This window comes from Mya arenaria, chromosome 6 (genome assembly GCF_026914265.1).
Source record: "Mya arenaria isolate MELC-2E11 chromosome 6, ASM2691426v1".
In the NCBI taxonomy this organism is placed as follows: Eukaryota; Metazoa; Mollusca; class Bivalvia; order Myida; family Myidae; genus Mya; species Mya arenaria.
Window position 1 is genome coordinate 44,585,656 of NC_069127.1, and position 26,826 is coordinate 44,612,481.

Below are 26,826 nucleotides of genomic sequence, written 5' to 3' on the forward strand. Positions count from 1 at the left end.
ACTAGAATTTCTTTAAGCATATCAAACTTGTATCTAAGACTGTTTATATTAATATGTATACATGTAAATCTTTTTGGGTGAATTTTCTTCTGATTTATGATCTCATCAAATAGATTAGTTAAGTCAATGTCAGATGTATCTGAAGATGATGGAGTCTGCACTGCTGGTGGTGTTATATCGCTGAAGGAAACTTCGTATGTTGACAGTGAATCGTCGAAAAAGGAGTCTGAAAACTGGAACGTAGAGCAGGTTTCACAGATCCATGGTTCATCGCTGTTTCCTAGTTGCTGATACTGGGTAGCGGTCATGTTAGCACATTTCATGTGCCACCAGTAGAAACATCCATCACAATATATAGCACTCTGGGTCCTGGCAACTGGTTTTGCACATTGTCCACAAGGCACTTTGACGGGACCTGGGTTAGGGGCTACATCGCCAGCTACTATTAAAAGTAAAATCTTTAGGCTGTCTCAGCTGGATAGCTTTGCTGTAAACTCTTCTTGAGTGTTTAAAATGGTAGAACAGCATACTGTAGTTGTTGATAACATTATGGAAATCCACAGTGTATATATTCTGATCACTGTATTGTCCATTGTATTTAAAAGGTTTTTTTTACATATGGACTATTAAAGCGGATAAGGTTTCTGTCCGGACTCACTGACAGTACAAAAGTTTGGTTGTTGACCGGTCTTACACTGCACTTTACTTTGTGTTGCTTATCTAGTATATTAACCAGTATTTCTTCGTTGGTAGTATTATTAGTTCTTGAAGTTAAAAGGTGTAAAGTTGTGATTAAAACAATAAACTGCACTTATTTATAAAAATACATAATGATGGTAGCAGTCAACAGTCTCGAATCTGGTTTCAGTTTGTATAAGGTCTTGATTCAGGTACAGTTCCTTTGTTTTAGTTGAAATCCTTTTACTTTGTCGCATATTTATAACTGGTAATGATTGTCATTCTGTGCCATAGAAATATCATAAAATAAAGCGTAAGCATTACCTTATTCCTTCCTCATATTGATCGGTGAAAAAATGTCAAAAACCCTGTTCAAACCTCGTCTATGTTTACATGTTTATGTCCTTGACCCGCACCGGAAGTTAAGATCAGCTGTTAACTGTCAGAATGATGCACAGAAAATTTACACTTTTTCAATGAAATCTTTTGAATTAAACACTTGTACACGTCTTAAAACCTTTCTTTTACTCTTCTTGTGTGTTTCGGTTAAGTTTTCATTCAACAATCACTTTAATCACGCTAATTTCAATTATTTCCAATTTTTTGAATAAAAACAACAACTTGCACGTTCCGTGACGTCACCCTTCAACAGCGATAAATATGGACTAATTATCGGTCCAGGTTTGTTATTATTTATTTATTTTTATTAGATTTGTCATTTTAATGAGTTTATATTACATTATTGTGATATAATTTGAATGCCATGAGCTATAAATCGCTTGACTGTTTACCTGGACAATTTAGTTCTGGTGGGTGGGTAGATGGTTCAGAAAAAACTGCGGTTACTTTTCTAATTGGAGTATTATTAAGAACAAATAATTCTCATCTATTCTAAAACATTTGTTTTGAAAATAAACACAAATAAATTAGGCTGTTTTACTATCTGTCAGTCATATTCTATAATGAGGAATCTGTATGTACATTACCAGGTACAGTATAACTATGTAATAGTCTTATGAATGAACATATATATAGCTCATCATAAATATAAATTATGATATTTATACTGCTCTGTGTGTTTTATAAATATGTAATAAAAATTACTTGGAGTATTTATGCTATGCTGTCACCTTTGTAGTGTTTTCAGCTTCTGAATGATTTGTTACTAGTTATGTTTAAACATTATGATGGCCACTGGACTAGTCACATACACCCAGGCCTGGAATTAAATCGGGGTCCAGATTGTCTAAAAACCCATCCATAAAAAAAGTCTGAGAGTAACTTATTTTTTTATAAAAATATACTTTTAATGATCCATTCCTTTCTTTACAGATATGATTCAAATGTGCTGATGTTATCTACTGAGATCATTACGTTCAATGAAGAACATCAATACAATCGGATGGGCTGCTAGATTGGTAGCAACATGATGTAAGCTAATGCCTGTTGAAACACTATTGTTGGTTGGGCATCTATTGCTTACTAGACCGCTATATTGGATGGACCATACGTGTTGGTTGAACAACTATTAATGGTTGGACCGGAAGTGTTGGTTGGACCACCAGTTTTGTTTGAACTGCATGTTGGACAGAATGTGTGATGGACAATTAGTATTATTTGAATCACTGTTGGATAGACAGCTTCTGTTTTATCAGACAGCTATAATCAGTTGATTTACAAGTTCCTGGTGAAATATTCGCTGCATAGAAGGAAACAAAAAAGTTTTGCTAACTGTAACAATGACATGGTTGGTGAATTGGTATCAGACAATTTGCAGCCAAGACAACACAGTGGAGTGATGGCCGATTCCTAAAACTCTAAATGGCAAATAAATTTACCGAAAATAGTTGATTTTTTATGTCACTTGTCTACTATAACATGCATTTACAATCATAAAGAGTGATTAATGAAAATATGAAGTGAACTTGTCAGATAAAACAAAAACAAATGTGCACACACTTACATATTGACTTGACTTCAAAATAGAAAATCATAGAGGATACATCATAGCTTTTGCTTTTCTGTGTGTTTTTTCCCGACCAAAAAATAAAATTCCAGAAATGTAATTTTATTTTTATTTTTATTTCCTCCTCCTACGACACTTTACAACTCTGGCCGTTCGTAAAACATATAATTAAATAAAAAAGGCCTTAGTAGGTTAGATAGTTGGGAATACATATCCAAAGTTTCAATGCAATAAATGATGTATTTACTGAGATAATGACTTAAAGGAGGTTACATGCAAAACCTTTTAAAACCAAGGTGTGACGCTGACGCCCGTGTGAGTAGTATAGGTCTCCTTATTCTTCAAATAGTCGAGCTAAAAAGCAAAGAAATCAATTTGGGGAAAACTATTTTATTTACAACAAAAGAACAAGTTTTAAATTAATTTCTGCATCAAATTAATGCATTAGAACATATTTGTACAAATTTGTTTACCAAAAACATTTGCTCTGCCCTTCATTCTTCCGTTTATTTGTACAACAGATTGCTGCACTGTATTTGACAACAATTTTCAAGTTAAGTCAAGTGAATTTGAGAAATGATATTCGCTGCCTTAGGATTTATTTGTAAAGAACTAAACATTTCAAGACACCAATCTAAGCAAAACTCCACAAAGAGGACTGTATGAAAAATATTTTAAAGTAAATTTGGTAAAAAAATAGTATGAAATTTGCTATTGTAATCTCACAATTTCTTTTGAAATATTTATTGATATTTGCTTCATAAGGAAATATATCAGCTAAAACTGGTCATCAAAATGTTTATTTGATTATAACAAGCAAATTCGTTGAATTGATATCCCTCACCTGACAAGGCAAAGTAGATGGAATGGAAATCAAGTGTTGATGAAATATTCCAACTGTAACATGCAATTCGGCTGCAGGGTGATGGACTCTTATGAACATTGGATACGAGGTATGACTTTGTTTGCAATTGTTTGAAATAAAAGAATAATGTAAATGGTGAAGTAATAAGATTTGACCTAGTAACCTAGTTCTTACCCAAGTTACCCAGCTTTACTAATAAAAAAAGTTTATCAAGGCAAACATTCTGATCAAGTTTAATGAAAATTGGACCAGAAATATTGCAAAGATAAGATTAAGGCTGCATGTTCACAAGGTTTTTTCTAAGATTTAACATAGTGACCTAGTTTTTGTTACCATGTGACCAACTTTTACAAGCAGTCGAGACTTGATTAAGTTTCTGACCAAGTTTGAACATTATATGACCAATCACAGGGCTTCCACAAAAGGAAGTTTGGAAGTATATTACTCCCAAGAGATAGGCTAAAACTTCCAAAATTGAGTTCTTAGAAGTGTATAAACTTCTAAAAGAGAAAGTTTGGAAGTTCAAAGTAACAAAACCTGGTGTTGATGGAACATTAAAAACAAAATTTGTAATAAGTTTTAAATTAATTTATAGTCTGAGTACACTTTTTGTGGAGTTGGCATATTTTAGATGCAAATTAGTTAATGTTTTGTCAGAGTTGCTGTAGAAAAAAGGGAACATTCTTACTTGAGCTTCCTTCTTTGAGAGAAAAAAATACAAAACTGATGGCAAGGAAAACAATATACCAAAAAACAAACAAACAACATTTGGTTTGGTGGGGAATAATCTATTCATTAAATAAAGGTAGTACCTCTAATGGTACTCATTCAATCTTGACAACTATGTGCATGCACCACAGGTTTATCATGTTGTTTTTTTTCATCAATTAAAAAGCAATAACTCTAATGCAGATCCTTCTTAGTTGTGCAGCAGTGCACTATGGTTATACACACTTGACCTATGTTTGATTAATTTCTGTCTAGTAGTGATATAACTATAGGTTTGCCCTGGGGAAAAGAGGATGGACCAACAACTCCAAATATAGATCCCTCTGAACCTTTTGGTGAGGGATAATAAAATGAAGATTGGTAAAATATATACTTTTTTCATGCTGAAATAATTATGTTATGTTAATTTGGAAATTCTAAACAATAAGGAAATAACTTAACAATATGAAAAATACATTAAATTGTAGAAATAAAATAAACACATCAGCTTGTTACCGCTGACAACTCTGGAACATAAATTTAAAAAGTGCTACATTTGTTACTGTATCCTTTCAAAAAAGACAGTGGAACATAAGGTTTGCTTTTTTTAGTATTTAGTGAAACAAAAATATTCAAAACAGTGAAAAAACCAACAAGTGCGGATATAATTTTTTATACTGTAAAACATACAATGCTAGATTTTAAAATTATATCACTACTAAATTATGAGCATGAATTACTATAGACTATGCAAGTTCTTTAAAAAATCTGTATTTTTAGGACACACAAACAATGCCTTGCTTCACCTGCACATTGTCCTTGGCAACCTAGCCTTTCTGGGTTTTATGACAATGACACCAAGTCTACAACAATAACAAAAAATATCTTTTAAAAATCAACAGACAAGTTAATATCCACAACATTTTATGCATAAAGCATAACACATTTTTGTGTTCTACTAGTATATTGCGAACCAATCACACTCATGTATATCCTACCATTCCTACATCCATTCCAGCAGCTCATTTTGTGTTCCATACTTCGTATGATTGATTGTAATGAATTTGATTTTTTAAGATATATTAAACTCTTACTATAAAATAAGTATTGCTTTCGAAAACATTGTTACACAGCACACCTTTATAAGCATAAAATCAAAAATACACTTTAATGTTCATAAGTGAAGCAGTGTTTAACCATCACATAGTAACAACAAAACAAGTCCTTGTAAAGGGTCAGACAAAAACATAAATACTTAAGTTTACAAATATTTTTCTTAATAAATGTTCATTATTTATTACAATGTGCTCCGTTTTTGAAGAAAGCTTAAGATATTCAAAGCTGTGATCACTGCCCTACATGTCATAAAATCATCAAAAGTTGAATACAATTCAAATCATCTTGGTATTATCTACATTGTATCCTTTAATAATGCTTATAAAATATAAAAAATACAGTGGTAAGTGAAATGAATTACACAAGTTCAAAAACTAAATAGTTTGTTTTAAAAATGGTCATATAGAGGTTATCAAAGTGAAGGATCACTCTTAGTGGCTTACAGTAGTACATCATTAAAAATATCTGATTTTTATCACAGAAAACTTGCCTCACCTGAAAACTTTGGTTTCAACAATATGCAGACAAATAGATTACTTAGTATAATCCCTGTTTTAAACCATCTCCAAGCTACACATGCGTGTGTATTGTATCCTTATGCAACCAAAATTATGTTTGAAGCATACAAATGTGCAAAAAAACATTTTACACAATGTCTGAAATATGTATAAACATAATCAACAACAGCTCTTGTTATTTAATCTCAATTAAAATTGTTCTAGATACAATGTTCACAATCATCTAATGCCATTACTCACATACATGTAAAATTATTTCTGCAACACTCATGTTTGGTCTTAACACTTCCATAAAAAAAGTGTCAGAGCATAAAATTTCCATCGTAACATTGATGCTGGTAGTTTGACTCATATTTTACATATCTAATAAAAAGGCAACAAAAGACTGTGTGATATAAGATGATATTAATTGCAGATGGTGACATGACTAATTAGGTGGTTCTGATTTTGCCTGGAACATAGTTTTTATCTATGACTGGCTCTTGCAGGAACATATGCAGACACTTCTCATTCTGGGCTAGGGGATGTCCGGCCACCCTGTAAGTATACACAACCAGCATGTAAGACAATCCTATCTTTCAATAGGGCAAAGATAGGTAGCATGTTTGTGTCCGAGAACTGGATTGTCAATTACCTGTGGTTACACATATATATATACATTTCAAGCCACAGTATAAACATGACATAATAAATACATGGTTTCTATCTACTAAGTAACCATGTCGTGTGAAACAAAAACAAGTAGAGTTTGTAAGTTTTGTTATTGTTTATCAAATGAAAGGATGAAATCATGTCTCTGTGTATGTAAGCTAAATACATGAAATAATATACAACAAGAGCTGTCATATGACAGCGCGCTCAACTTCGCCGCTTTGACTTAAAAGTGAATACAATAACAATGTAATATTACCAAGTTTGGTCTATTTATGTCAAACCTAACAAAAATTATTCAATATATAAGGTGACTTTGATGCTGCCCTCCCACCACCCGAAAAATGACGCAAGTCATTCAAATAACTTGATTTCCCATTATGAAAATGTGGTAAAGAATATACAAATATGCCTTTCAAAAGAAATTTAAAAAAAAGATCAAGGGCCATATATAGTCTAAAATAATAGACGTGTTATACGGGATTCTTCCAATCCCTAACGTCTAAACGGGAATGTGCAAAAAACGGGGGTGTTTTAAAATATTGAAATTGTTTTAAGTGAAGTATTTTATTGTTGAAATTGATCATAAAGAGTAATATTCATATTTTACCATGTAAGTGAAATGCTATTTTGCACTAAACAAGCATTTAATGCATAAAAACAAGTTGTTTACCTTTCCAATAAAACGAAAGTTGACTGACACAAACAACAATTATGCGAAGGGGAACAACTCGATACAATCGTAATAACTCGGCCTCCTCCGACAAAGCTTCGAGATAGACCTCTTTATACAATCGTAACAACTCGGCCATGGCCGAAATGTTCCGAGCGATTTAAAACTGTGCCCTGAAGCCTTGCAGGTGCCCTTCATGTATATATCGCTATGTTTTGACAGAATGAAATGAAGAAAAGCCGTCAAACTCATAATCAGAAGTTGGATATTTATTTTTTGTGTACGGAACTAATATAAAATAACATTATCTGGTAATATTTCTTGTTTTTTATGATATTTTATAGACGCTATATGCTTTAACCCGGAATCCTGATCGGAACAACTACCCACTTTTGATACTTAACAATTTGTACTTGAAGGATTTGCCATATCAAAAATCTAAAAAAAAAATCCGTCAACATACAATTATTTGGACTAGGGCCATATAGTATAGCCCTCCTTGTTTTCCCTTGGTAAAAAACTGGTTAAGAATGTAAAAATGTGCCTGTCAAAAGAATTTAAAAAAAATAAATATTCAATGGACATAATTTGTATTTAGGGTTAAAATGGAGTTATGTTTCTTGTTGTAAGATGGTCGTAAATAATTTTGAGTTTTTGTATTAAAATCCCAACTTGCCCTTAACTTTCACTTGCCTAAAACTTACACCTAAGTCAATCAGGGGCCATAACTTGTATTAAGGATATGGAGTTATGTAACCTCATTGGTTGATGGTCCTGAACAATTGTGTGAAGTATTAAGTCAATTGAATGAAGGGTATAGAAGTTATTAACAAATATCCCAACCTGCCCTAAAACTTTAACCTAAGTTCCATAGTCAATCAGGGACCATAATTTGTATAAAAGATATAATGGAGTTATCTAACCTCATTATGTGATGGCTCTGAACAACTGTGTGAAGTATTAAGTCAATTGAATGAATGGTATTGGAGTTTTAAGTGAAAATCCCAACTTGCCCTAAAACTTTAACCTGCCCTTAAACTTTAACCTAAGTCAATCAGGGGACATAACTTGTATTAAGGATAATATGGAGTTATCTAACCTCATCATGTGATGGCCCTGAACAACTGTGTGAAGTATTAACTCAATTCAATGAAAGGTATTGGACTTAAAAGTGAAAATCCCAACTTGCCCTAAAACTTTAACCGGACGCCTACGCCGACGCTGGTGCGAGTAGTTAGTTTATATAAAATACACATATATATATATACTAAGCGCATGGCATGTTTTGACAGTTTCAATTTTTCTCCTGGCTTGAAGTGATTTTCACGGTCCCAGGTACAACTTTTGCATGTTGTTTTGTTTGCTTGGCACCATCCATACAAGACGTTAATCAACAGCTGTGCTTTATTGGTGTCTTAATTAAGTATGATAAATAGTAATCTGACTTAAAATACACAAGTAGAAAGTGACAAAAATTGCGTCAGTATAAATATCTGTGTACTTTGTATTGTAACGCTATGACTTAAATGTTAATGTTTGATTTGTTTTAACATTGAAATGTGCTTTATTTTTAAGATTGCTATTTCTTAATAAATATGACAGTTACATTGCAAATTGTTTGTATTATCAATATTCAATGTTTTTCATGCTTTTTTTTAAGTATACTTTGGAATTTTTATGACATTACAAAAATATGTTGTATAATTGACTTTTGAGAGGTTTATAGTGAATCAAGGTATAATTAAAAGTATGTGATTCTGCATGGCTAGAATGTTTTCTGGTCGGTCCCAGCAAATTTAGACAACAGTATTTGACTGTATAAATTTTTCTAAGTTCAATGCAATTAGAAACAAGAGGCACATCAGTGCCTGTGCTCCACTGGCCAAAAGGTTCAAGCAAAGACCACCTAACGAACATTTTCGTCAAGTTTCATAGAAATACAATCATCAATTTTTGAGGAGAAGTTATTTAAAAAAAATTTTTACTTTAATAGCTCTGGCTGCCATGTTGTGCAGTGGACCGAAATGATTTGGGCAATTTGAGTAAAGGAGCACCAAACAAACATTTCTGTCAAGTTTTATCGAAAAAAGGTCATCGGTTTCGACGACAAGTCGTATAAAGTTTTTTTTATTTTTTAGCTCTGGCAGCCATGGTGTGCAGTGGACTGGAACCATTTAACAAATTTTGGTTAATGACCACCCAAGGAACATTTCTGTCAAGTTTCATCAAAATCTGATCATCGGTTTCTGAGGAGAAGTGGTGTAAAGGTTTTTCCTATTTTTAGCTTTTCCTTTAAACTATAAATATCGACCCAAAATAATGCTTAAAAGTTAAACAATTAATAAACATTTAATCTGAATAGATTATGAAGCAAATATCTAACCTGAACAAGAACTGACGAGATAGAATCGACTTGGTGTTTCACTTACACTTTTCGGCCATTTAAGTTACTAAAAATAGCTGTTTCATAAACTTTCAGAATGTCACTTAAACGAAAATTAATGTTCAGTCTATATATACTTTCCTATGTATAAATGTAAGGTTTTTAAATTGATGTTTTTGTGAGAACTTTATGCTTATATGTTTACTCATAAATTATTATTGTTTAAAAATTATTTAAAGATGCTATACGTGAAAAATTAAGACATTTTTTTTTTTTCTATTAAAGGGAGGTAATTCAGTAGTAAAATGTAATCAAAGCTATTAAAGCATGGCATTTCTTTTCTAACCATGTTGATATTATTACAGTCTATTCAAGCAAGATGCCTTTTGTTTTTACATAGTACCCATAGGTTCTGAAAAACAAGGAGCACTATTCCCAACAGAAGGATGTCACTCCCTATCACTGCATGAGCATCATAATAAAGAAATGTTTACTCAAACTGCAAGCTGCTCAATTGAAATAGGTATTTACCTCAAGCATACAGTTTTATAATGTGGCAAAATAGTCGGACTACTAGATTGTCATTCGGAGTAGTAAAATATGCCATTATGCTAGTCCAACTGGCTAGTAGGTTAAAATGTTTTTCGTGAAGACTGCGGACGAGAAGTCCTTAAAGGTTTTTCTATTTTTAACTCTCGCAGCCATGTTGTGCAGCGGACCGGAACCATTTGGGCAATTTTGTTTAAAGGGCATCCCGATGAACATTTATGTAAAGTTTCATCAAAATCTGATAATCGGTTTCTGAGAAGATGTAGTTTAACGTTTTTTTCTATTCTTAGCTCTGGTGCCCATGTTGTGCAGCAGACCAGAACTGTTTGGGCTATTTTGGTTAAGGACTACCCAAGTAACATTTCTGTCAAGTTTCATTGCAATACGATCATCGGTTTCTGAGGAGAAGTCGTTTAAAGGTTTTTCTATTTTTACCTCTGGGGGCCATCTTGTGCAGTGGACCGAAACCATTGAAGCAAATTTGATAAAGGACCATCCAAGGAACATTTCTGTTAAGTTTCATCAAAATCTGATCATCGGTTTCTGAGAAGATGTTCTTTAAAGGTTTTTCTATTTTTTTACCCTGGCAGCCATGTTGTGCAGCGGACCGGAACCATTTGAGCAATTTTGGTTAAGGACCACCCAAGGAACAATTCTGTCAAGTTTCATCAAAATCTGCCTATCCGTTTCAGAGGAGATGTCGTTTAAAGATTTTGCTATTTTTAGCTGTGGCGGCCATATTGTGCAATGGACCAGAACCATTTGAGCAATTTTAATAAAGGACCACCCAAGGAACATTACTGTCAAGTTTCATCAAAATCTGCCGAACCGTTTCAGAGGAGATGTCGTTTAAAGATTTTGCTATTTTTAGCTCTGGCGGCCATATTGTGCAATGGACCGGAACCATTTGAGCAATTTTGGTAAAGGACCACCAAAGGAACATTCCTGTGAAGTTTTGTCAAAATCCGCTTATCAGTTTCAGAGGAGATGTCGTTTAAAGTAAAAGTTTACGCACGCACGCACGCACGAACTCACGACGGACAATCTGTGACGACATAAGCTCCATGGCCTTCGGCCAGTGGAGCTAAAAAAGACATTCAGCTTTCCTAAGAAATCATCTGATTTATTATTTATGCTTGTTTTCTCAACAAGTGGTCCATGAGGACCAATGCTCTACTGGCAATGGATCGTTTGGTCATTTTCTATACAGATAATGTATGTTTAAGTTATAGGCAACATACTGTCTGATAGTTTTGTCCACTTGGAATATTTGGTGTTTGTTCTTAGGTGCCAAAATGACAGCCTTGTAACATGCTACCTGAATATTAAAGCAATATTGATTACAGAAATGTTTCCAATTCCAAGGGCCATAATACAGTCATGCTAGGATGATCTGGTTGTTTTTTGAAAGGGACCGAGGCCTCATGGATATCTTACTGTTGCCCAAGTTTGGTAATTATCAAATAAAAACTAGGGCTCTTCTCTGTTCTCAAGCCAAACTAGAGCTATAACAGAATGTGAATAAAACCCCTGCATGCCAAAGTGTTGGAAATACTCCCCACATAGAACAACTAAGAAATTGAGTGGAACATGTTTCACTTAAGGTAAACATGTCAATAAATGTTGATACATGAGGAAGATTGTAAAATATTGTTACTGTAATGTGACACAAACTACAATCAGTAAGGCTTAAATAGCAAAACAAAGTAAGTTCAGAGGGTTGCTTTGACCTTCACCTTGAAGGTAAGACCACAAGTCTTGTGTGCGACACATCCTCATGCTATGGTGGTCACTTCTGCAAAACAATTATAAAATCTGACCATGAATGTGGAATGTATGCCGCGGACAGAAACTATTAGCACTAAGGTTTATATACATGTAGCAAACATACTAAGTTCAGAAGGTTGCTGTAATCTTGACCTTAAAGGACAAGGGTCTTGTGTGCGACACTTCCTCATGCTATGGTGGTCACTTCTGCCAAATAATTTTAAAATCCTACAGTAAATGAGAAAGATATGGACCAGACAAAATGGGACGGACTCACGGACCAAACTTAGTTCAGATGGTTTATGTGACCTTGATCTTGAAGGTAGCGACAAATGGGGTTCATGTCATGGTGAACACTTCTGGCAAATAATTTTAAAATCTGACCATGAATGAGAAAGACATGGACCGGACAAAATGGGAAGGACAGATTAAAGATGTATGTGATTTCTCTATAGACCCACTTTACATTGTAAAGCATGGGTATACAGTGCCGTAGCCAGAGGTACATTTAAACCGAGGCAGTGCAGAGGGGTCCGGGAGCATGCTCCCTCCTCTTTTTTTTCTAGGACACCTCTTAAGTTTGCCATTGAAGACACTTTGGCCCTGTAAAACCACAGTAAAATTCGCATCATTGGCACTTTATATACATTTTCATTTGTAATGAGCGTGCGTAAAGAAAAGATTTTCATGTTTTTATATATTGGTATTATGACCCAGGGACGAGCTCGGCGGAAAAAGAGGGGTTTAGTGATAAAGTAAGCAAACACTGATTCAAGATACACCATATATGTAACGTTTAATTTTGTTTTCTGAATCAAAAACACTTCGATTTTACGGAATCGCAGAGTATACGTGCAGTCTATTGGAATGTTTTTATGTATGAACACATCAAAGCCAAACGATTAAGACAAGCCTCTAACATGGTTGATCATTTCCATGTTTTGAGTCTTCTGAAAGCGCCGAAACTGCGTTACCCACAGGTAATCTTAAAATTAACTTACAGATTGCATCAATAGTGGGGAAGTCGTTTTCTTCACACATTTAAAATCCTTCTTTGAGTGATGCATGAGTGTTTCCATCTTATAACATTGGTTTAAAATTTGCTATCATAGAAAGTTTGTTTGAAAATGTTTAATTGATTTTGTATTCAAAGCTTAACGGAAGATGGTCATGATTTCCAGATAACAAACATGTCCCCTCTTTAACGTCTTCCAATTGTTCAGGTGAAGTAAAGTGCTGTTTTACGTGGTCTCAAAATGGATAGAAGTGCAGTCATCGAAATTAGACTTTTGGATGAACAAGCCCGAATTCTTATACTATTGCATGGCATCAATTTTTTTTAACAAGCCCTGCTATAAAAAGTTCAGAATTTCAGCAAGCCCAGAAGACATTTTACCAGTGCAGGGCTTGTGGGGTTGTGTTAATTTCGACCACTGAAAGTGATTAAGCTTATAATGATAATAATAATAATAAAAATTATCCCTTTGATTTTTTTCTGGTTTCCCTGGCAATATATTTATTTGCTTGTATAGCTATTATAACTGACCTGTCACGGCATAAATCTCTATAAAATAGTCTTATAAATGCAATTATATACCGCTTTCCATTGACTTCAAATAACTTGCCGCACCTTGTTCGTTAACAGTATCTTGAATGCGATGAATAATGGACAGGGTTCTAATGGAATCCTTTCTTAACCATCTCGTAACCGAGAGAATAGGGAGAGTCTGTCCTTTTAAAGTCCACTGAAATATGACATATTCGTTTCCTCCTCATACTGTGGTAAGTCGGCTCAAAGGTCAAGGTCAGTAATCCGAGCCTGAACGCCAATTACTCGGCAACTCACTGTCGATGCTACATCAAACACTTTTCCTCGACAATTGTAAGGACTATGTCCATTGTAATTTGCTGCAGCGATGTAAAAACTGCGCAATATTTGATTTTGAAAGTTTTTCATCATATGTGCTTATCCAGTTCATAAAGAAGTTATCATTTCCGTTCTCGCGGTTTTGGACTTTAACCATTTCCCTCTGAGAGGAATTCACCCAGCTGAAAGTTTTATAATAACTTAAATTATGTCCATGTGGACATGTCTGTGTTTGCTTATTTTATAACACGCGTTTCCTGTGTGTTAAACAAGTGTGCTCTACACTTAGCAACCGGAACTTTTCATTCCATTAAATTTCATGAAATGTTTATATATTTTATACATGTAGCCGAGATTGAAGCATGTATAAAATTGAACATGCAAAAATTCATTGATAAGATTTGTATATATTGTCGAGGCTGTTATAAATATAAAATATTTGAAATTCATTCGGAATCAATTGAATAATACAGAGTGCCATTCTGTACATAAGAGTGTGCCCTCAATGCCCGAGCAAAAAGGCATTGCTGTATGGTTTGATACATTATACAGAGTGCCGGGCAGTGCTAAATGACAGGTAAGAAGGTGCCTCGGTTTGGCTCAGTGTCTGTTGCTACGGCATTTTTTCATAATTAAATGTAACATTGTAGTTGTTTCTCTTATTAGTTTTTATTGTATTAGTTATTTTTATTTATTTTATTTATTTGCTCTCCCAAATTTTAACCGAGGCAGCTGCCTCGATGTGCCTCAGTGTGGCTACGGCGCTGATATATAATTTTAGCAATTTTGTCAATTTTAAGGGGCCAAAACCCAGTCATGCATAGGTGTATTGGCTGATTATAGAACAGAACTATGATTAAGTGAATATCTGAAAGCTGTATAAGTTAAGTAAACATCTGATAATGAGGCTGTATTGTGTTTACAAGCTAATTTATACAGAACACTCAACGAGTTAGACCCACTTTCCTTGATCACTCGGAGGTATAAAGTCAATGAGCGCGGATTTCCTCCGAGGGTAAAACTGTTACCCTCACTAAAATTCCCCCAAGTTCCTCTGAGTGGCTGGTTTACTGCCGAATTAAATATGAATGTTACCATAGCGTTGGAAATTGTCCAATTTTATGACGGCGGAACTACGTGTCTAATCAGATAAGCAAGAAATCATTCTTGTTCAGAAGTTATTTGTTTTTATGCTTATGTACATTGTGAATCGTAAAAGATTCTTACCAGCGTTTAATTTGTATTTGTGTCAGGAAACGCCAATTGAATATTGTCTTGACTTGTTAATAATAAACATTGAATCGTTGATGCATTGCCACTAATTGTATTGCATCATAAAACAGCCGACATTTTACATGATTTTGAACCATGACCTCTGACGTCACGATCGGGATCAATATAATGTAGGATATACTATTTATTATTGGTGGTTAAAAATAGCTACGAGGTTTTAGGGAAATTTCCACAGAAAACGAGGCAAGAAGGCATTCAACCATGGGCTGTGAACTTTGAACGTGTGTTTGACTTCCTGATTTTCCGAAAATGTGTAATTAGTAACCTAGCCTTTTTGGGTTAAATGTGTTTATTAATGTATTCAGTCATAAGCAAAAACACGTTTATAAGATGCATTTGCAAATAGTCAAATATGACCGCATTCTTGTGGTAAGCCAACTTCATGCTTGGTCATAGGAAAAAGAATAATAGCAATTTACTGGAGCCGCCATAATCGGTTGAAATTTTTAATAAAAAAAAATTAACTTTAGAGTAGATTCAAATCAAGTGTCCTCAGAGTTTCGCGGAGTTAACATGCAATTATTTACAGACACACGGACGACGGAGGATGCGCCATCTCATAAGCACTTCTATCAAGTGCACTTTATTATTATGCTTACTTGTTAATAAACATTTCAAGGCCCTTCCGACGCTCCTCTATGAATTCCTCTTCAAAAATACCATCATCTCCTCGAAACGGCAACTGTCTCTTCAATGCCTTCCCAGGCAATGGAGGCACCACTATCTGTAAAACACCATCACCATTAATCTTCCTAAGACCAGGTTGCATTCACAGTAAAGTCAAGTAAATGCTCTCTAGAATACATGTCACTCTTAATTTAATTGATTAATACTGGAACCTTACTTGTGACTTAAAAACTCCATTATAGTGAATCATCATGACCACTGTTATGACAATGAGTGCTAGGCTTTAGTCTTCTTCCCAACAATTCCTTAAAAGCTTGATTTAAGTAGTATTTGCACCTTTTTATTTCAAGAAAACTTTAGTTGTAGTCACACATATTTCTTCAAGAACACCTTCGTTGCTTATAAGCAACTATTTGTTCAAGAGTAAGTTATATTCACACCTAATTCTTCAAGAATACCTTAGTTGTAGTCACACATATTTCTTCAAGAACACCTTAGCAGGGATATAGCTTAGCACTCGCCCACTCGCCAGTGGCGACCTATTTCCGATCTGGGTGACTGAAATTCAAAAGAAGTTCGCCCCGAGTGGCGAGTCCGATTTTTTTGTAGGGGTCTGAATAATAAGCTCCCGGTCGCTGAGAAATACCTCTTGCAAAAGGGTACTGGGCGCCAGGAAATAGGATAATTGCCATAACCAATCATGCATCAAAAAATGTAGACTTATGAGGAAATTTCTTGACGGCGTTACGGAGCTTGCAAGGCCGAGTAACAAAAGCATTTTGAAAAATATGAAAAAATAAACGGCCAGTGCTTAAATACTCCCTTAAATGGGCAAACTACCGCCCACGGCCGTCCAATACTGATAATGGTTCTGTTTGTTTTGAGTACGTCTGCTGTTTTTGCAAAATATTTTTGTCATTACTGTGAACTGTATAAACTTGACAGTATTAAAACATGAAACTAGTGATACACACTAAAGGTCCCTTGCTATTCCAAAAGGTGAAGAAAAGCGTTTCGAAAATTGTGAGGCAGCAAAGATTTTGAGGACCTTAACAAAGCTGTCTATGAAAACTTATTTGTAATGCTTTGAGCCTGTAATTCCCTTTTAATAAACAATGGGTGAGTAAGTGATTTTAATTGGATGTAAATAAAATGTGTAATCAAAAAGTTGGGCTCGTGGGTTTGATGCTGGGCTCATTAATTAAAAAAGCTATGAGCCAAGCAGGCTAATGGTCCGGAAAAGTTAAGTTATATCCCTGCTTAGTTGTATTAGCAACTATTTGTTCAAGAGTAAGTTATATTCACACCTATTTCTTCAAGAATACCTTAGTTGTAGTCACACATATTTCTTCAAGAATACCTTAGTTAAATAAGCAACTATTTGTTCAAGAGTATGTAAGTTATATATATATTCACACCTGTATTAGCAACTATTTGTTCAAGCGTAAGTAAGTAATATTCACAGCTAAAAAAGTAGTTCTTTTAAGAGTATGTAAGATGTATTATTTTTTATTGCATCCATTTCTTTTAAGCTTACCTTGCTATCTCTTTCCAATTCAGTTCGTAACCATTCAAAATCACTGTATCGTCTTCGTATGCTGCATTCTTTGACTTTGAACACTGGTAGATTGGTCTGAAAGCATAGAAAGCTTGAGCATTATTAAATTTGAATCACACCAAACACAATCCCATGAAAGGTATCCATAAACTCTTCCTTTAGACCAAGTTTGGTCAAGATATGTGGACCCTGACTAAAGTTATTCAGTTTCAACTGTTTTTCTATTTTTAGTAACAGTGACCTTGACCCTAGGGACTCCAAACACAATCCCATGAAAGGTATCCATAAACTCTTCCTTTATACCAAGTTTGGTCAAGATATGTGGACCCTGACTAAAGTTATTCAGTTTCAACCGTTTTTCTATTTTTAGTAACAGTGACCTTGACCCCAAACACAATCCCACGAAAGTTATCCATAAACTCTTCCTTTATACCAAGTTGGGTCAAGATATGTCAACCTTAACTAAAGTTATTCAGTTTCAACCGTTTATTTAGTTTCAACCGTTTTTCTATTTTTCGTAACAGTGACCTTGACCTTGACTCTAGGGACCCCAAACGCAATCCCATGAAAGGTATCCATAAACTCTCCCTATAGACCAAGTTTGGTCAATATATGTCAACCCTTACTGAAACAAGAGTTGTTTGTCAAACATTATGCACCCCCTGAGCGCCATGTAGTCAGGATTATATGGACAATTAAATGAAATATGCATGGACCGAAATGACAGCTGATATGTCACTGACACTGATGCTGTTGAGGCAGTTTTAAGATTATTAATTAAAAGTGTGAGGATAGAGTGTGTTATGACCATGACCTTTGACTCTATGACCTCAAAATCCATAGGAGTCATCAGCTGGTCACCAAAAACCTAAATGTAAAGTTTGAGGGCCATGGGTGCAGGCATTGTCAAGTTATCACACAGACAAGCCTTTTTTGTTCAAGGTCACTGTGACCTTGACCTTTGATCCCTAAAAACATAAGGGGTCATCTACAGGTCAGATGCAACCCCAAGTAAAGTTTGAGGGCCATGGGTGCAGGCATTGTCGAGTTATCACTAGAACAACATTTTCGCATTCAGATCACTGTGACCTTGACCTTTGACCTGATTACTCCTAAAATCAATAAGGGTCATCTACTGGTCAGGCCCAACTTCCATGTCAAGTTTGATGATCATAGATTCAGGCATTGTTGAGATATCACTGGGAGAAGATTTGTTAACTGTTTGCATTAATGGTTACTGTGACCTTGACCTTTGGCCCGATGACCCCAAAAGTCAATAGGGGTCATCTACTGGACAGGTCCAACCTTCATATTAAGTTTTAGGACCATAGGTCCAGGAATCTGTTTTCAAATTTGCTTTCAAGGTCATTGTGACCTTGACCTTAGACCCCTTAAATCAATATGGGTCATCTACTGGTCAGGCCCAACCTCCAAGTCAAGTTTGAGGGCCATGGGTGCAGGCATTGTTGAGTTATCACTCGGACAACCTTTAATCATTCAGGGTCACTGTGACCTTGACCTTTGGCCTGATGACCCCTAAAATCAATAAGGGTCATCTACTGGTCAGGCCCAACCTCCAAGTCAAGTTTGAGGGCCATGGGTGCAGGCATTGTTGAGTTATCACTCGGACAACCTTTTACCATTCAAGGTCATTGTGACCTTGACTTTTCGCCCGATGACCCCCGAAAATAATAGGGGTCATCTACTGGTAAGGCCCAATTTCCATATCAAGTTTGATGACCATAGGTTTAGGCATTGTTGAGTTATTACTTGGACAGGCTTTAAAATTGTTTTACGATTAAAGGTCACTGTGACCTTGACCTTTGACCCCATGAGCCCTTAAATCAATAGGGGTCATCTACTGGTAAGGCCCAACCTTCTTGTCAAGTTTGATGACCATACGTCCAGGAATTGTTGAGATATCACTTGGACAAGCTTTGGTCTACCGACGGACGGACAGACTGACATTCCCATATATCGACCTTTGTTAGGTACTTTACCATTACTCCCATTATAAAAATATACCCACTAAAGCCCTACTAACCCTACCCAACAACTTTGATCTTCTATAAGTAATGAAGGAATAAGTACCCAATATATACCAATTCGTGTGTGCGGACCGACCTACCGACCGACCAACATGTGCAAAGCAATATACCCCTCTAAGGGGGGCATAATTATTCAGTTTCAACTGTTCTCTATTTTTAGTAACAGTGACCTTGACCTTGACTCTAGGGACCCCAAACGCAATCCCATAAAAGGTATCCATAAACTTTTCCTATAGACTAAGTTTGGTCAAGATATGTCAACCCTTACTGAAATTATTCAGTTTCATAGGTTAGTTTGATGCCGCCCGGCCGCCTGCCCGAACAACGACGTTTTTCATTCTAATAACCTGGTTTCACTATGTGATAACCTGGTTAACTAGAGCTATCACTGAAGGTGATTTATACACCCGAACGCCGCCTCTCATTATGATTTATCATTGTATGAAGTTTTATGAAATTCCATCTAGTAGCTTTCAAGTTACTGTCCGGACAAAAGTTTGACAAAAAAAAAACAACACAGAAAAAGGCAATAACTCTGTAATTTGCTAAAATAGTGTAGTGATTCGTGTACACTGAACTCCTTCTCATTGTGCTGTACCATTGTATAAAGTTTTATTACATTCCATCCGGTAGTTTTCAAGTTATGCTCTGGACAAGAAAAAACGTAGCAAAGGGCAATAACTATGTAAGTGGCTGAAATAGAATTGCGGTTCCTGTACACTGCACTTCCTCTCATTATGATCTATCACTGTATTAAGTTTTATTAAATTCCATCCAATAGTTTTAAAGTTATGCTCTGGACAAGAAAAAGTAACAAAGGGCAGTAACTCTGTAATTAGCTGATATAGAATTGCGGTTCCTGTACACTGCACTCCCTCTCATTATGATCTATCACTGTATGAAGTTATATTAAATTCCATCCAATAGTTTTCAAGTTATGCTCTGTACAAGAAAAAGTAACAAAGGGCAGTAACTCTGTAATTAGCTGAAATAGAATTGTGGTTCCTGTACACTGCACTCCCTCTCATTATGATCTATCACTGTATGAAGTTTTATTCAATTTCATCCAATAGTTTTCAAGTTAAGCTCAAGACAAGAAAAAGTAACAAAGGGCAGTAACTCTGTAATTAGCTGAAATAGAATTGAGGTTCCTGTACACTGCACTCCCTCTCATTATGATATATTACTGTATGAAGTTTTATTCAATTCCATCCAATAGTTTTCAAGTTATGCTCCGGACAAGAAAAAGTAACAAAGGGCAGTAACTCTGTAATAAGCTGAAATAGAATTGCGGTTCCTGTACACTGCACTCCCTCTCATTATGATCTATCACTGTATGAAGTTTTATTCAATTCCATCCAATAGTTTTCAAGTTATGCTCCGGACAAGAAAAAGTAAAAAGGGCAGTAACTCTGTATTTAGCTGAAATAGAGTTATGATTCTTGAACACTGCACTTCCTCTCATTGTGCTTTACCACTGTATGAAGTTCCAATGAATTCCATCCAGTACTTTTCAAGTTATACTCTGGACAAAAAAAGGGCAGTAACTCAGTAATAAGCAAGAATAGAGTTATGGTTATTGTACACTGCACTTCCTCTCATTATGCTCTACAATTGTATGAAGTTTAATCCAATTCCATCCAGTAGTTATTAAGTTATGCTCCGGACAGGACAAGGTAAATTGCAACGGAACGACCGACAAACAGACGGATGGACCGACCGACCGACCTCAGAGTAACTCCAAAATACCCCCTTCAAACTTTGTTTGTGGGGAGTATAAAAATGCTATTGTGTAAATAATTGCTTGTGAACACGATACAGTCTTCAGTTTGATTGTATCCCGATGAAACTTGTACAGTATTTAGATATCCGTTAGAGCTCGGTTCCTTTCGAAAACCAGCCAGATCCGCCAATGCATGCCTAGATTATGCGCCTTGAAAGTATAAAAAATCAATTGCTTGTGAACATGATACAGTAACTCAGTAATAAGCAAGAATAGAGTTATGGTTATTGTACACTGCACTTCCTCTCATTATGCTCTACAATTGTATGAAGTTTAATCCAATTCCATCCAGTAGTTATTAAGTTATGCTCTGGACAAGGTAAATTGCAACGGAACGACCGACAAACAGACGGATGGACCGACCGACCGACCTCAGAGTAACTCCAAAATACCCCCTTCAAACTTTGTTTGTGGGGAGTATAAAAATGCTATTGTGTAAATAATTGCTTGTGAACACGATACAGTCTTCAGTTTGATTGTATCGCGATGAAACTTGTACAGTATTTAGATATCCGTTAGAGCTCGGTTCCTTTCGAAAACCAGCCAGATCTGCCAATGCATGCCTAGATTATGCGCCTTGAAATTATAAAAAATCAATTGCTTGTGAACACGATACAGTCTTCAGATTTGATTGTATCTCGATGAAACTTGTACAGTATTTAGATATCCATTAAAGATTGGTTCCTTTCGAAAAAAATGCTATTTTTAGCTAAGTCTACATGAGCGAAGTCTATTTTTAGCCAAGTTTACATGTAAAGTCACAATTGCTTGTGAATGTTTGTTCAAATTATGCCCCTGGGGTCATTACTGGCCACGCCCCCAGGTTCACAGGTTTGGTATACTTAAATTGGGAAATGTTAAAAACCTTTTTGTCTGAAACAGCTATGCAGATCCTTACTATTTTGAACAAGGCTTAATTTAGTGGTCCACTACCATGGTTGTTCAATTTATGGCCCTTGGGTCAAAACTGCCACTGCCCCGGGGGTCACAAGTTTCCTAGAGACTTATTTAAGAAATATTTTCAAAATATTCTTGTTTCAAACCACAAGGCCCAGACCTTTGATATTTGTTGTGGAGCATCATATGATGACCGTCTAGCAACACATTTGAAATTATGCCCCTTGGGCAAAAGCTGGCCCCACCCCTTTTGACTTATTTTTTAATTTTTAAAGCTACAGCAATGAAATTTTGACCATGTGTACAGTTTTGCAAACGAGCATCAATGTTGCCCTCAGATGTCCTTAACTTTGACCTTTTGACCAACTTTTTTTTAATTTTAAAGCTAGAGAAATTAAATTTTGACCATGAGTACAGTTTTGAAAGCAAATATTTTTTACCCTCAGATTACCTTTACTTGGCACATATTAAATTCATTCATGCAACTAATCTGCTTACAAAACTTTCTGTCCTCAGATGTTGAACGTGCAGCGTTTTCAGCTAACCCAAACGCAAAAAGTGAACTATATATTTGTTGCTTATTACCCATGGTACATGCTCTGGTTTGAAAATGACCACAAGAGCCATGCCAGTAGAGCATAGGCTCTCTTGGGCCTCTTGTTTTTATATGTATGTATGCATACTTATGTTATTCCAAAACATTTTTAAACCTTTAATTTTACAAAATGAAGTTCAACCAACATAATTTGTATATTGATAAATTTGACAATTTAACCAATAAGAATAACAAACGTTTTAAAATATTACTTATAAATATCATGTTGCAACCGTTGCAATAGTCCCGACATGCTTTTTGAATGACAGTCAACTGTCAAACTGATGATTGTTTTGATAAGGCTTGTCGCTGCGCAGATTAAAGCATGGTGGCATAACTACCCTTCTCAAAAAAGTGTGTTTAATGCGCGTTTATCAGGCGTTAAACGCAGCGGTATTGGCACTGCGTTTTAAGCATATTTTTCTTACCGAGTGCGTAAAAAGTGAATAAAATTGAACAGAAAAGCGCACTTAAGCATATTTTTTTTCTGCGCTTTTTACAAACAAGAGGCCCAAAAGGGCCTATGCTCTACTGGCATGGCTTTTGTGGTCATATCAATCCAGAGCATGTATGTATGGGTAAAAGGCAACAGACATATACTTTATGTTTTGTGTTTGGGTTACCTGAAAACATAGCACGTTCAACATCTGAGCCCAGAAAGTATTGTAAGCAGATTAGTTGCATGAACTATTTTAATATGTGCCAAGTAAAAGTCATCTGACAAAAAAAAAAATGCTTTCAAAACTGTACTCAATAGTAAAAATTTCTGTAGTTTTAAAAGTTAAAAAAAGTTGGTCAAAAGGTCAAAGTCAAGGGCATCCTAGGACAACATTGATCAATTTGAACAAACATTCACAATCAATTGTGCTGAGATGGATGCACGAACACACAAAAAGATTTTCAAACCTTTCCAGATTTATGTTTACCAAACCTGTGAACCCTGGGTGTGGCCAGTAATGATACCAGGTGCATAACTTAAACATTCACAACCAATTTAGTTAAGATGAATGCGCAAACTACAGAACTTGAAGCAAAAAAATGGCCTTTGGGCTTTCAACAAGAACAAGGCAGAGTAATTCACAAAATCAACTGCAGAAGCAAAAAGCAAATTGTCTCTCAAAATCCTAGACTTGCAAATTATCTCCCTTAACTCTAGACTTGAATTTACATGTACATGTAAACTTGGCTAAAAATAGAATTCGCTCATGCAGACCTGGCTAAAAATAGAAAGCATTTCTTTAAAACTTTCATGGCCCATAATCTAGGCATTTATGGGCGGATCTGGCTGGTTTTCGAAAGGAACCGAGCTCTAATGGATATCTAGATACTGTACAAGTTTCATCAATCAAAACTGAAGACTGTATCGTGTTCACAAGCAATTGTTTACAGACGCACGAACGCACATACTACGTACACATTACCAACGCATAAGCTCTTCTGGCCTTTGGCCAGTAGAGCTAAATACGCACTAAAAACGCACTTGAGTGTATTTTAAGTGCGTTTTTTAACAAAAATACACTTAAAACGAACTTACACAAAAAAAAACACACTAAGTGTGTTTAAACCGCGTTTTTGGGGTAAAAAAAACGCACCCAAAACGCACTTAAATGTAAAAACGCACTTAATAGTGCGTTTTTAACCCACAAATGCGCACTTAAAACGCCGTTGAGTGCTACTTTTCTAGAAGTGTGTTTTTTAACCTCCAAAAAACGCAGTTAAAACGCACTTGAGTGCGTTTTGGGGGAAAGAATACGCACTTCTTGAAAGTGCGTTTTTAGTGCGCTTTTTGGAGGTAAAAACGCACTTCTAGAAAAGACGCACTCAACTGCGTTTACAGTGCACATTTTTGGGTTAAAAATGCAGTTAAACGCACTTCAGTAAAGAAGTGCGTTTTGATCCCTAAAAAACGCGCTTAAAACGCACTCCTGTTTTTACTGATTAAAAGGGAATCTTTTTCACCCAAATTTTATGACAAAAAAAAAATCGTTAAAAGTGCATTTTTTTCTGCGTTAAATGAGCATTTTTCTGTGTTAAAAAAGAGCACAAATTCACTCTGTAACTGAACATAATGTATATACAGTCAGAAAAACAAGTACATATTTGTAAAATTTAGCAGTAATAACTCAGTGGCATAAATAATTGATAGAAAATCATGAAACTCAAAGTAAGCTACAAATTGGAAAATGACAGTCTCAAGGATCTTTTGTTATATTTTTGTCAAATCTAGAGATTCCTGACAGCTCTGGAATAAAACAGGGTATCATATTTTAAATAAGTAATGACTTTATTAGTACTTAACTTAAATTGACTGACCCAATTTGGCCAGTTTCCAATAACTGGTAAGCCATGTGGAAGATGGCTGTTTTATGACCCCTACAAAAACCAACACTGTAATCATTTGTATAACTTTAAAGGTGCTAGTGTGCATATTTATGGAAACATGGCAATTTCAGCTTAATATGTTAATATTATATTAACATATATAAGGATAAAAACAAGTGCATCTTCATAGAGTTTTAAAACTACATCTACTATCTGGGACCAATAATCCTACTTCCAGCTGCTATCTACAACAGCATTGTTATTTATTTAAATATGTGCACTAGATTGAAAGTTGACAAACAGAAGACCCACAAGTAAGTCAAGTGTCATAACAGTGAAATTAACAACTGAAATAAAGAATACATACCATGACCTGAGTGCTTTCACATGTCAGTTTATCACAAATCATCCAATAGTGGTACTGTCATGTTTCTAATCATAGTTCATATTCACCTGATCTAATGATCATTAATTTACTTCACTAATCCCTTTAATATTAAATGGGGGCGTTTTCACTTGGGGGCTTTTTGACCAGGTTTTAACTAGATATATATTCGAATTTTTTAGATAACACCAGTAATAGGTAACCACCAGTATTTCGTACGTTGGGGATATGCTTATTTATTAGGGATGCAAACGAATGGCAAAACAGATATTCGAATATTCGGTAATTCTTTCGATCGAATATTCGAATATTCGATTAGCGAAATACATATTTTAGAAGATGTAGTAAACTATTATTATTATTCGCTAAAGCAATAGCCGGGGCATTAAAACCCTATTTTGTCGTATCCAGTACGCGCGGCGGACCCTGATTTCCCCAAATGAGCCTTTGAAATTCTCCATTTTCATGAAGTAAAAAGCAATACATTATAAACAGACAAACAACAAAATCGAATAATTCAATTCCGCTGCCTTTTGTAAACAATGTGAAATTAGATGGATTCCTAGTAAAACAGTGTTTTGCGCCAATGGAAGGTCTTTCCGTAGGATGATCAGCCTCGTTCTGAGATTGACCTCTAAACTGACTAAATATAACTATGGAAAACTCAAACCAACTCGGGAACTAGTAAAATAGTAAAACGAAAACATAAGTGGATTGGACTTATTTATTGTACAACAATAGAGGAATTATATTCAAAAATCCATTTCAAAGCACGAAAATTGTATTGAAAGATGAAAACAGTTTAAAGCACATATATGCAACAACATTATTGTGGCATTTATATCATCACCTCGTTTTGCGCTATTTTGCACAGCATAATTTGCAGCCAAGACAACACATTGGTGTTAAAGCCGATCCCTAGCCAGTTATTGTAAAAGTAGGGGGACTTTTTATAGTACCCGACGAAATGTCCCTAAATGACACATGTCGCGTGTCTAGTCATCACATTCACACCTCTGGGATTAGGGGCCAATCGTTGTAAAAACAAGATAAACGAGCTTTATAAACAACATCAGTGATGAAGGCAAAATGTGTTTTGTTCTCTTTATTGATTTTTTTTTTCGAATATTCGAATACCAATTTTGACATTCGAATACCAAACGTTTGATCGAATATTCGAATATTCGAATATTCGTTTGCATCCCTATTATTTATAGACTTCCAAAGATGGACAACGCATGTCCGTACAAAAATGTAATAATTAATGGACAACGCATGTCCGTACAAAAATGTAATAATTAATCAAATTTGAGTTGCTCCCTTAGACGAAAAAAATCAACTAACGAGATCAGAAGTGTAAACAAAGTTTATTTAAGTAAAATTCCACATGCTCCTTCATTTGAATGCAGAAAACAGCTGATATCCGTCATTAAAAATTCTGCAATTAAACGCCAGACTGATATGTTAACCCTTTCCCTCATGTCAAATCAGCCATATTAGGCCTGCCACTGCATGGCTTATCAGTACATTGATAACCAGTAGCCAATAGATAATAAGCCCCTATAAGTACCCCTACT

At 35.3% G+C, this 26,826-nt stretch overlaps 1 protein-coding gene across 1 annotated transcript in view; it reads right to left on the bottom strand.

The window, feature by feature from the left end:
* Positions 1-3,018: 3,018 nt before the first annotated feature.
* The window catches only part of LOC128237300 (sorting nexin-12-like), a 29,285-nt gene continuing 5,477 nt past the window's right edge, over positions 3,019-26,826 (bottom strand). The window contains exons 2-4 of the mRNA XM_052952688.1: positions 17,199-17,294; positions 15,634-15,758; positions 3,019-6,388 (exon numbers count right to left, since the gene is read on the bottom strand). Coding sequence (XP_052808648.1) covers positions 6,283-6,388; positions 15,634-15,758; positions 17,199-17,294 — 327 coding nt within the window. The 3' untranslated portion in view covers positions 3,019-6,282. The remainder of the gene's footprint in view (positions 6,389-15,633; positions 15,759-17,198; positions 17,295-26,826) is intronic.